The sequence below is a fragment of the Hemicordylus capensis genome, chromosome 2 (assembly GCF_027244095.1).
Source record: "Hemicordylus capensis ecotype Gifberg chromosome 2, rHemCap1.1.pri, whole genome shotgun sequence".
Classification (NCBI taxonomy): domain Eukaryota; kingdom Metazoa; phylum Chordata; class Lepidosauria; order Squamata; family Cordylidae; genus Hemicordylus; species Hemicordylus capensis.
The window spans coordinates 212,813,658-212,825,826 of record NC_069658.1 but is presented as its reverse complement, the minus strand read 5'-3'; the positions used below and the strand labels follow the sequence as shown (position 1 = coordinate 212,825,826).

At 51.3% G+C, this 12,169-nt stretch overlaps 1 protein-coding gene across 1 annotated transcript in view; it reads left to right on the top strand.

Annotated features, from left to right (window-relative positions):
* Window positions 1–388: 388 nt before the first annotated feature.
* Window positions 389–12,169, top strand: part of UPF1 (UPF1 RNA helicase and ATPase) — a 29,326-nt gene continuing 17,545 nt past the window's right edge. Inside the window, exons 1-6 of the mRNA XM_053297106.1 lie at window positions 389–943; window positions 6,895–7,037; window positions 7,281–7,370; window positions 7,790–7,957; window positions 8,123–8,303; window positions 9,357–9,518. Coding sequence (XP_053153081.1) covers window positions 662–943; window positions 6,895–7,037; window positions 7,281–7,370; window positions 7,790–7,957; window positions 8,123–8,303; window positions 9,357–9,518 — 1,026 coding nt within the window. The 5' untranslated portion in view covers window positions 389–661. The remainder of the gene's footprint in view (window positions 944–6,894; window positions 7,038–7,280; window positions 7,371–7,789; window positions 7,958–8,122; window positions 8,304–9,356; window positions 9,519–12,169) is intronic.

The window sequence follows — 12,169 nt, the reverse complement described above, 5'->3', positions numbered from 1 at the left end:
ATTGGCTATTTGGGAGTGTCCTCGTCTCCCCCCCCTCTGATGCATTCTGATTAGCTCCCTTCTCCCGCTCACTCCGCCCCCTAGCCAATAGTGAATATCACGACTGGCCAATCGGAGCGAGAGGGCATTCCAGCCGGTATGAAGGGGCGTGGCTTTGGGGTCGCGTCAGGGTGAAGCGCACTTTCCCACCGCAGTATTCTTTCCTTCATTGCGCGCGAGAAAGACTCGAGGCGTTCTCGCGAGACTTCACGCGCGGTCAGACAACCTAGGCGAGAAAGCGCGGTGTGTGTACGCTTAAGGGAGACGTCTCTCTCTCTCTCTCCCTCCCGCGCGCAGAAAGCGGCCTCGCGCACGCCTGCGAACGCGTGCGCAGTTGAGGTTTCTCCGTCCCTTGCTCGCGCCGCGCGGCGAGACGTTGGGAGGCGCGCGCGGCCTCTCATTGGCTGAGCTGGAGCGGAAGGTCCGTTGCTCGACGGTTGAGAGGAAGAAAGGAAAAGGGGGGGAAGCGAGAGAGAGGGCGAGAGGAGGCGGCTCGCGCAGGCGCAGAAGCGCTCCCTGGCTGGCTGAGGCGAGGCCTACCGCGCTGCCGCTTCCGTGAGGGGGAGAGAAGGGAGACCCGGCCGCCGCATTCGCCTCCGCCGCCCTCCCCGCCGCCGCCATCATGAGCGTGGAGGCGTACGGGCCGAGCTCGCAGACGCTGACCTTCCTGGACACGGAGGAGGCCGAGCTGCTGGGCGCCGACACGCAGGGCTCCGAGTTCGAGTTCACCGACTTCACCCTCCCCAGCCAGACCCAGACGCCGCCCGGAGGAGCCGGCGCCGCCGCAGCAGGAGCGGGCCCCGGCGGCAGCAGCGCCGCCGGGCAGGGCAACCCCGCCGCGCCCGGAGGAGGAGGAGCCGGAGGGCTGCCCTCGGCCGTGGGGCCCGGACAGCTCGATGCCCAGGTGGGGGAGGGGAGGACAAGGGGGCGGGAGTGGAGTGGAGGGGCCTTTCTCACGGCGCCAGGGAAGTTGGGGCGCGCGTGGTGGGGCTGCGGAACCCCCCTCCACGGGATGCGGTGGTGGCTCGGGCGCAGCAGCTGTGAGAGAGGCGGACTTCACAGCACTCGGGAAGTGGGTTGCAAACAGATCTGTTACCATGCCCGTCATCGGGCCTGTGGTGCGGCCGCGTTTGGGTCAGCGTCTCCCAGAAGGGACCTTGTGGATCCGGAAAAGGTGCAGAGGACCTGGGACTTCTTCAGTTTGGGGGAAAGGGGACTAAGGGGAGACATGATAGAGGCTTATAAAAGTAGGCACGTGTGGCGAGGGGAGACTTCCTTTATCCCAACACTAGGAGCAGCGAGTCATCTGCCTCGGAGGCAGGATGCCTCTCAATCCCAGTTGCAGGGGAGCAGGCCCGCTCCTCTTGCCTGTGGGCTCCCCAGAGGCATCTGGTGGGCCACTGTGGGAAGAAGGATGCTGGACTGGATGGGCTTCCTTGGGCCTGATCCAGCAGGGCTGTTCTTATGTTGGTGGGGGTCATCTTAAGTTTGGATAAATTCACACTATTGCTATTTAAGAAGGGGGTGAGGAGAAGGCCCTGTTCTAAATGTCAAATGTAATTTGTGTAGTAGTAAAGAGGCAAGTCAGTTATAGAAAATGAAGTTTGCTATAAGAAGATGGGGCCCTAGATTAGGGCTAGAGCATCTGCTTCATATGCAGAAGGTCCCAGGTTCAGTTTCTGGCAGCATCTCCAGGTAGGCCTGGGAAAGTTTCCTGCCTGAAACCTTGGAGAGATGCTTCCAGTCAGGGAAGACAGCACTGAGCTATAGATGGCTATAGACTGCCTCCAGCCTCAGAGGCAAGATGCCTCTCAATCCCAGTCGCAGGGGAGCCACAGCAGGAGAGTGGGCATGCCCTCAGCTCTTGACTGTGGGCTTCTCAGAAGCATCTGGTGGGCCATTGTGGGAAACAGGATGCTAGACCCGATGGGCTTCCTTGGACCTGATCCAGCAGGATTCTTGTTCTTATGAATGTTCACATAGCACATGATTAAGTTGTGAAACTCTGCCATGGGATATGGTGATGGCCACTGCCTTGGATGGCTTTAAGTGGGGCTTATATTCTTGGAGGACAAGTCTATAGATGACTACGGGTGTTGGTGGCTAAAGGCTATTTGCAGGTGCAGAGGCAGGACACACCTCTGAATACCATAGGATTGTAGGAAGCCGCCTCCTGTCAAGTCAGACCCTTCGCCCGTCCACCTCAGTATTATCTACACTGACTGACAGCAGCTTTCCAAGGTTTCGAGCAGGAGTCTTTCTCAGCCTTTCCTGGAGATACTGCCAGGGAGTAAACGTGGGACCTTCTGCATGCAAAGCAGAGGCTCTACCACTGAGCTGTGGATGCTCCTGATGAACATTTGAAACTGCCTTACGCAGAACTGGAGTATTGGTTCGTCTAGTTCTGTATTTCATACTCTGACAACAAATGTGCCACACCACCTCTGGGGATCTTTCCCAGCACCAGTGGTTAAGAGAGATGCCAGGAAAGCTGCCTCCTATGATCCAGCTCTCTACTCTGATTGGTAACAGCTCTCTGGGGTTTCAGATGAGGGTCTTTTCCAGCCCTATATGGAGAATGTTGTCTGGGATTGAACTGGGACCTTCTGCATGCTAAGCAGCGGCTCTGCCACTGAGTGACAGCCCCATCCCCACTGAAGTAAGGCTCTCCTGATGAACGAAGGCTAGATGGGTGCTAGAACTGGTTTAGCTCCCTGGACTGGCTGGTTGGGACTAGCTAGCTGGGATGCTGCCCTCTCGACTGTGGGGGTCTCCCTGCCTGGGAAGGGGTCTGAGGACCGGCAGAGGGACAGCTGAATATATGACAGAGCATAATAGTCGTGTGTGTGGCTGTGTATATGTGCCTGTGCACAAAGCTCTGTGTGTGTGTGTGAGAGAGAGAGTATCCGTTATCCGGCATCTAAATTTTTGGGCTGACTCCTAAAGCCTAAGCTATACATATGTGTGTGTTGTGCTATATGCACACACAGTTCTATATGTGTGTGTGATAAAATATGTGCCTGTCTATGTGTATGTGTGCACACGCACATCCAGATTATTATTGTTTGGGATAACAGTGTAACTATAATATGTATGCTTGTATGTGTATGTATATGCACACACAGCTATATATATGGGTGTATATTATTATGTCTGTGCCTGTGCATCTGTATGCACATACAGGTCTATATTGGGCATTATAATAAAGTGTGTGCGCCCGTGTGCATATGTGTGCAACAAAAGTCCCAAAGCCGTTTACCTAGCAAAAGGGAGAAGGTGCTTCTCTGTCTCCAAAGGGCTCACAAGGGAGAGGTCAGAAACAGCCCCTGGGACAGATAGAATCTTTGTGGTGTAACCACCTGGACTTGCCTTGGGGGTTCAGCACAGGTCATGGAAGAGAAGATCACAACAGGAGGTTTCTGTGTCTCTTTAAAGAGAGATGGGGGTGGTGTTTCTCTCTCTAGGAAAGCAATATACATGAGGATTCATCCATTATGCAGTATAAGTGTTTGTATACACAGATGTGTTTTTGTGTGAATGACGACATGCTTATATTTGAGAGGCAGACCTGGGACTGGACCCCTCAAATGCGTGATATGGGTTGTGTGTAATACTGAAGATTCATTGAATATAATGTGTACATAACTGGATACACTTACAGATCAACAATCTGTGTATTTTGAGATGTAAGAGATGGTGTGTGTAATTGTGTGATATGTGCATGTAACTTGGTCAGCCAACAACTTGGATGGCTTTGAGAGGGGTTTGGATCACTTCATGGAGGAGAGGTCTATCAACAGCTACTAGTCGGAGGGCTATAGGCCACCAACAGCCTCAAAGGCAGGATGCTTCTGAGTACCAGTTGCAGGGGAGTAACAGCAGGAGAGAGGGCACTCCCTCCACTCCTGCCTGTAGGCTTCCAGCGGCATCTGGTGGGCCACTGTGTGAAACAGGCTGCTGGACTAGATGGGCCTTGGGCCTGATCCTGCAGGACTGTTCTTGTGCTCTTGGTGTGGTTTGAAAGCTGCTTGAATGTTGGGGAAGTGGGGGCATGAGATTTATTAATCTTTGCCTCTGTGTGCATAATATGTACTGCACTGTAAGACTAAGCTAGCATATATAACAAAAGTACATATTTCCCTTCTCCCCCTTTGTTTGTCTCCCTTGTGTATCTCTTAGATTGTGAGCCTTCTGGAACAGGAAGCTCTCTTGCTTGCACCATGTGAAGCACCTTGCACATGGAGAGTGCTATATAATAGGGTGTGTGTTTGTGTTCAGTAATTGAATGGGATTATGGGAGCCAAGGTGACAATTCTAACAGTCAATGTATGTTTATATAATCATGGGTATATAATGTGTTGTGATCATAAGCATTCTTTTAGGGAGGAGTTAAAAGGAATATTGAGTATGTGTGTATATACACAGCTGTGTGTTATGGTTAGGTATAATATGCATTGTACATTACATATATAATCTTGCGGCTAAAATGGTTAGTCTATTTTAGTGATACTGTGAGGATGTGGTGGCTTTTCAGTGGGGCAGTCAAAACTATCTTTAGTCGGATTGGGGCCAACCGTTTATATATTGTGTTTGAGCAGTCTTTTAAGGAGGAGATGTAGTACAGGATATGTGGCGCGTGCGCACATACATACACACACACACTTTTATACACAGGTATGAGAAGATCTAAAATAGAGAAGAAAGTTTGAGGAAATATAACAGCCTGGCAAACTTCCCAAAGACACGAAGACCTCAAGCTTTTACTAGCCCACCTCTTCATACATCTTTGTGGGTCATTAGATTAAGTTTGAAAGGAGGAGCAAACTCTTCCTGGTGTCCAGAGGTTTCCTTGTCTGGTTATTTGAGAGATAACTCCTGCTCCCCACAGGTGACATGGCTCTCTTCAGACCTGGAAGATAAGCTTTATGTCTCTTTGATTTATGCAGTATCTTCAGGAGGAGATGAATTGTGTGCATAGTCTGCCAGGAAGATGAGAATATAACTGTGACTCCTGTGGGTACAGCAGTCTTGGAGAGAGACGTCAAAGGGCTGTGACGGGGCAGTATAATGTGTAGATAACCATGAAAGCTGGTTTTGGAGGGAACACCTACCTTCAGCTGAGGGCAGGATTTCCTACCACACAACTAAAGGACTTTGTGGATGCTGGAAGGGTTGCAGTTGTGGGTAGACACGAGTAGTTTAACCTATGAATAGCTGGGTGTGGTAAAAAACTGAGGGCAAGGTGTGTGTGTGTGTGTGTGCATGCGGCGCGTGCGGGTGCATGCCTAATGAACATATCTTAGGAACTGGTTCCTAGAGGAGTAAGAGGAGACTTCCTGTCTGCCCTTCCTAGCAGCATGAGTGCTCCCTGCTTTCTCAGCCTTGCTGTCTTTGAGGACAGGCTTCAGCACACATGGTTCCTTCCTTTAGGAAGTCCAGTCACTCCTGATGAGTGGCAACAGGCAGCGTTTGAAGCCTGCAGCGTCCCCTGTGGAAACATCTCTTTAAGGGTAGAGCGTCTCTCTGCACTGGTCTGGGCTTTCACAGCAGGAGGGCAGCAACACTGGAATGCTCCTTGGGCCCCCTGCAAGCACTTTAGTTCCTCGAGTTCAGCTTTGCTGTGTGGTGCATTGTGAAAACACTTTCTCTCTCTTGGTCACGTAGATACCGGAAGTGCTTCCTGCTGGCCCCTAGTGGTGCAGCTTGTCTTCCCCACTGAGTGGTTGCTAGTAGGGACATGCAGGAGCCTGTTTTGTAACAGAGCGAAGCACAAGGTGCAATTATCAAATGCACACCCCAAACGATGCATTCTCTTTGTTAATAGTTGTATTGAAAGAGGGGTGTGTGGCTCTCTGTCTGTCTTAGATCTTATCCAGAGATACATTTGGAAAACCCCCAGTATAATCCACCAAGGTGCAATGTTTTTAAAAGCTGGTGACAACTCAGGAAGTCAGAGGTTGCCTCTTTCAAAATAGTGCCCAGGTGTTAGCTTTATGTCAGGTTATGTGGGAGCAAGTTGGTGGGTCCAGCCAGTGTTCCCTGTCCTTTGGCCCCTCTTAAAAATGACTTTCCGAACAGGAATGCAGCTGTAAAAGTCACCACTCTCATTTAGCAGATGAAAGGGACCCTGTTCTTGTTGTGTGCAGAATGAATGGGTTTGTCTTGGACCTTCCCATGCTCTTATTGGTGCTTAGGTGACCGAGGTTAGAGTCTTTTCCAGTTAGCCTTGTGCCTGTCATAGAGAAGAAATGGCAGAAGTGCAGGGAGAAATCTTGGGCAGCCTGCTTCAGTGCAGAGCTGCTTGGTGACCTGCTGGAAGTACCCGCCTTAAGGAGCCATCCTGAGGGATCGGAGTGTTCCGAGAGCTGTTCCTCTTTAAATGTGAGGCTGATAAGGTCAATAGAGAGGTGGTGTTGAGAGCTGAAAGGAGACCAGCTTCTAAACAGGCCAACCGAAAAAGGAGAATGGGGAAAGGATAGATGGTGCTTGTCCATGGGTGACCATAACAAACCAGCAGGTCTACGCACATTCCTGTAAGTGTCTGCAGCATCTAGGAATTGTCACTGGTGTGGCCAGGCAGGCAAATTTGTGGAACTTCTTGTGGGCTTATGACTTATTTGCAAGGGTGGCCTTCCTGATGGTGTGGTGGGTGGGGTTTGTGCAGAAGCTGCGCCAGCAGGGCTGTGTCTGTTCAGGTTTATTTTTCTCGAGGGCCAACTGTTTGAGGCAAACAAAAATGGAGGCGGCAGCAGGAGTTTGTGTCAGATTGCCGCTAGCTGTGTTTGAGCCAGTTCCCTCCTAGCCCTTGATAGTGGTACTCTTTGTTTGTGCAACTCCATATCTGTTTCCCTTTAGATCAACGGACCTGATGGCATCCTTCAGAATGGGGCCCTGGATGACAGCGTGGCCAAAACCAGCCAGCTCCTGGCAGAACTCAACTTTGAGGAGGACGAGGAAGACACCTACTACACCAAGGACCTTCCTGTGCATGCCTGCAGGTAAGGCAGTGGAAGCCGAGGAGGTGGAGGCAGCAGCAGGGACTGGGTATAATCTGGAACTCAAAACAGGGTCTCTCTCCATGACCATGAACTTGCCTCTCTCCTCTTAGTCCCTGGTGTCACTTTGCCCTGGCAGCTGGCTTCTGGGGCCTCGTATTGGAAAGGGCAGGGGAAGCATCCTTCATTTCCTCTCCCTTGAAGTGACACCTGCTCTGGATGTCATCTTTGTGTTCTGCTCCCTAGCTATTGCGGCATCCACGACCCAGCGTGTGTGGTCTACTGTAACACCAGCAAGAAGTGGTTCTGCAATGGACGTGGGAATACATCTGGCAGGTAGGCAGCCAAACGGCAGGCATGGCAGTGATGAATGCTTAGCCTCTGTTAAATCTCTGGAAGGTGCGGAGTTCTCTTCGGTGGAGCTGGACCCTTGGTTCCTCCAGCCCTGGCCTGTGTCTGCTGACTAGCAGGACAGACTGAGATCTTCCCCAGCCCTGTCCTTGAGTTCCTTTACCTGGGACCTTCTGTATGCAAAGCAGGTGCTCTGCCCCTTGAGCAGGCCAGTTCCTCTAAGGGATTTGAACGGGCGCCTGCTGTGAGGGCTGAACTTCCCACCATATCCACACCTGTACTTCACACACAAAGAAAAGCAGGCTCCCTGATGCAGGCTTCTGGTTTCTGCACTGGGAGGGAAGGTGACCCAAGCTGTGTGCCTGCAACTCGGATTCAACTTGCACCCTTCTGTCTTTCGCCAGCCACATTGTGAATCATCTTGTGAGAGCCAAATGCAAGGAAGTGACTCTTCACAAGGACGGGCCCCTGGGAGAAACTGTCTTGGAGTGTTACAACTGCGGCTGCCGTAACGTCTTCCTCCTGGGCTTCATTCCAGCCAAGGCTGACTCGGTGGTCGTCTTGCTGTGCAGGTGAGAAGGCGTAGCTGGAATCCAGCTTGCTTGTTTGTGGACTTTGATGGGACAGTCTTTAGTCCCTTCTGAATGTGTTGTCTTGTGGGTGGAGCGCTCTCTCGCTCTCTCTCTCTCTCCACCCCCCCCCCCGTGTGTCTAATGGATGGCCTCTTGGTTGTGCAGGCAGCCTTGCGCTAGCCAGAGCAGCTTAAAGGATATCAACTGGGACAGCTCTCAGTGGCAGCCTTTGATCCAAGACCGCTGCTTCCTCTCCTGGCTGGTCAAAATTCCTTCGGAGCAGGAACAGCTGAGAGCACGGCAGATCACGGCGCAGCAAATCAACAAGCTGGAAGAACTCTGGAAGGTAGGGTGTGTGGCGGGGGGCTGGCTTTGAGGGGAGAGAGCACAGGCCCCAAGCAAGGCTGTGTGTACACATGGTATGGGGTGCCCAATTCAGCTTTCTGAGAATCCCAGCTCGTTTCTTAAAAAAAAAAAAAATCAATCAATCAAGTTTCTATTTCTTATGGCTGTGGAGCTATGCTTGAAGACCTCAAAAGCCATAGGGGTGGCTAAAGGAGGTTTCCAGTGTTGGGGAGTATGGTCAGTGCCTAGCAGAGCTTATGCCCCCCCCCCCCCAACCATGAGTAGCATAAGCAGAACAGATTGTGTGAGAGACAAGCACTCATGCAGACTTGCTCAGCTTGCAGACCATATGCAGCTCTTGGTGTACACCTTAGCTCAGCATTTTGGATTGCCTGGGTTTAGAAGCTTTATGTTGTTTAAGCAGAGTAGATGGACCTGTCTCTGTAGGAAACTCCTAATATTGCCATAAGACGGCATGTTTGGTACCTGGCTTAGATCAGCCTTTCAAATTCATAGGAGTTTCTAGCCCACCTTTCTCAACAAACTGATTTTTGTGCCCTAAACGAGTTTGGGGATGGGGAGGAGTCTTCTTTGCCCAGAGACGGTCCTCTTCCACATAGGAAACATCTTGCTTTGGATACAAACCTCCAGGGTTGAAACCATGGGGACAGGGTCTGCCCATGGGGATAAGGGTACCAGTACCTGGCATAGGAAGAGCTCATAGCTCAGTGGCGCAGCCCCTGCTTTGCATGCAGAAGGTCCCAAATTTAATACCCAGCAGCATCCCCAGGTAGGGCTGGGAGAGCCCCCTTCCTGAACCCCCAGAGCTGCTGCTGCTGCTCCTGCCAGTCAGAGTAGACAGTCCTGAAGGATTCCAGTCAAGGCAGGGTTATATCTGTGCAAGTGCAGGATTTGGCTATTCTAGCTGCTTGTATTGCAGTGGATCCCCACATGATTCCCTCTTGATCTAGGAGGGGCTGCTGTGAGGCCACATTGCTCACCGCGGGGTGGGATCAGAGCAGTTGTGCTGATGCTCTCCGGCTTGTAACTCCAGGAGAACCCGTCCGCCACCCTGGAGGACTTGGAGAAGCCCGGCGTCGATGAAGAGCCGCAGCACGTCCTGCTCCGGTACGAGGATGCCTATCAGTACCAAAACATCTTTGGGCCGCTGGTCAAGCTCGAGGCGGACTACGACAAGAAGCTGAAGGAGTCCCAGGTGAAGCAGAAGGTGGCGGGGAAGCAGTTGGCTGAAAGGAAGCTGGCTTGCTGGGTCTGCAGGACTCTTCTTGCACAGGGCTGTTGCAGGCCCAGGGCCCTTGGGGATGGGCAGTGCAGACTGTTTGACACTTTGAAGGCTCCTTTCAGGGGAGGGACTGTAGCTTCATTGTAGAGTACCTACTTTGAATGGAGAAAGTCTCGGGTTCAATCCATGTGTCTCTAGGTAGGACTGGGAAAGACTGCTGTCTGAGATTCTGATGGACTGCTGCCTGCCAGTGTAGACAGCCGGAAGCCTATCATAGCGAACAGGAATAGCAAACGGGACATAGGAGTTTTGCAGGAGTTTAGCGGGAAGTGTGCGGGGGAGTTTGGATCACAAGGAGCCTGGTGGAGAAGAAAAGGTAGGTACATATTCCTCCCTCTTATCCCTCATGTTCTTGGGAAAGGCTGTTTGGACAGTTAAATAGCTGACCATTACAGCTGAGACCTATCCTTTTAATAAACAGATAATAAACTACTAACAATAAACTATCTCTAAATACTGTAAACAGCCAGCAAAACCAGTATGCAGATAGAAAGCCAGCAGGGGAGGGGGCACTTCCCAGTGTATTGCACAGAGTGCCACAAGTATGACTATTTGCCCCATGGGCAGAAGTCATGGGTGTGTGCTCGGTGCAAAGAGCACCTGGCCCTCAGGGAACAAATCCGTTCCCTTGAGACAAAGGTGACGGATCTGGAGAAGCTCAGAGAGACAGAGAGGCATGTGGACGAGACCTTCAGGGATGTGATAGAGGCATCCCACTCCAGGGCTGGTAGCTCCTCTGCTGTCAGGGAGAATGAAGGTCTTGGGCAAGGAGGACATCAGTCTGAGGAAGAGGGAAATGCTCCTTTAGAAGGGACCCTTCCGTGGATGATGAGCCCATGTCCTCTCGTACAGGGGATACTCCTCTGGGGGGTGGGGGCCTCCTTGTAGTGGGTGATTCGATCATTAGAGGGATAGAGATATGGGTTTGTGACCCGCGTGTTGACCTCACGATGACTTGCCTGCCTGGTGCGAAGGTTGCGGACATCACGCGGCTTCTAGACAGGCTCCTAGGCAGTGCTGGGGAGGAGACAGCTGTCGTGGTGCATGTCGGCACCAATGATGTGGGGAAATGCAGTCGGGAGGTCCTGGAAGCCATAATTTAGGCTGATAGGTAGCATTTTGAAGTCCAGGACCCCCAAGGTAGCATTCTCAGAAATGCTACCTGTTCCATGCGCAGGTACAGTGAGACAGGCAGAGCTGAGGGGTTTCAATGTGTGGATGAGATGTTGGTGCCAGGAGGAGGGGTTTAGATTTGTTAGGCACTGGGACACATTTTGGGGCAAGCAAGGCCTGTACAAAAGGGACGGGCTGCACTTGAACCAAGATGGAACCAGACTGCTGGTGCTTAAAATCAAAAAGGTTGCAGAGCAACTCTTAAAATGACACCTGGGGAACAGCCGATGGGAGCTGGGCAGTATCCCGTTTGGCAAAAGCCATCCTTTAAAGTGTGAGGGTGCAAAGAATTCAGATAAAACAGAAGGGAACAGTGCAGAACCGCATAAAGAGCAGACGGGAGCCTGTGCCAGCAGGTCAAAGAGTCAAAAGAATAGCATTATATCAGGGGAGAGATTCAGTGTATAGGAGCTTATATGCCAGTGCCAGAAGCCTCCGAGCCAAGATGGGTGAGCTGGAGTGCTTGGTTGCTAACGCAGAAATAGATATAGTGGGCATAACAGAAACATGGTGGAACAGTGATAACCAGTGGGACACAGTCATCCCTGGGTATAAACTCTATAGAAAGGACAGGGAGGGGCACCTTGGAGGAGGGGTAGCACTGTATGTTAAAGAAGGGATAGAATCTAACAAGCTAGAAAACCTAGGTGGACTGGAGTCCTCCACAGCAACCCTGCGGGTGACTATACAAGGCCGGAAAGGGAACGTGCTACTGGGGATGTGCTATTGCCCTCCGGATCAAAATGCCGACAGTGACTGGGAGATGCAGGAGGAAATCAGGGAGGCATCAAAGAGAGGCAGGGCTGTAATTATGGGTGACTTCAATTACCCACACATAGACTGGGTAAATTCACAGTCAGGTCAGGACAAAGAGGTCAAATTTCTAGATACACTAAATGACTGTGCCCTAGAACAGTTGGTCATGGAACTGACCAGAGAGAAGGCAACCTTGGACCTAATTCTGAGTGACACCCAGGACCTGGTGCATGACGTCAGTGTCATCAACCCTTTAGGGAACAGTGACCACAGTGCCATCAAATTCAGCATATATGCGGGGAGAGAATCACCAAGGATGTCTAACACGGACATTTTGAATTTCAGAAGAGGAAACTTCTCCAAAATGAGGAGTATGGTGAAAAGAAAGCTGAAAGGGAAAACCAGGAGAGTCACTTCGCTCCAGAGTGCATGGAGTTTACTCAAAACCACAATACTAGAAGCCCAGTTAGATTGTATACCCAAAAGGAGGAAAGATACCACTAAGTCCAGGAGGATGCCAGCATGGCTCACGGTTACTGTCAAGGAAGCCATAAAAGGGAAGAAGACTTCCTTCCGAAATTGGAAGGCCTGTCCAAATGAAAAGAACAGAAAGGAATACAAACTCTGGCAAAAGA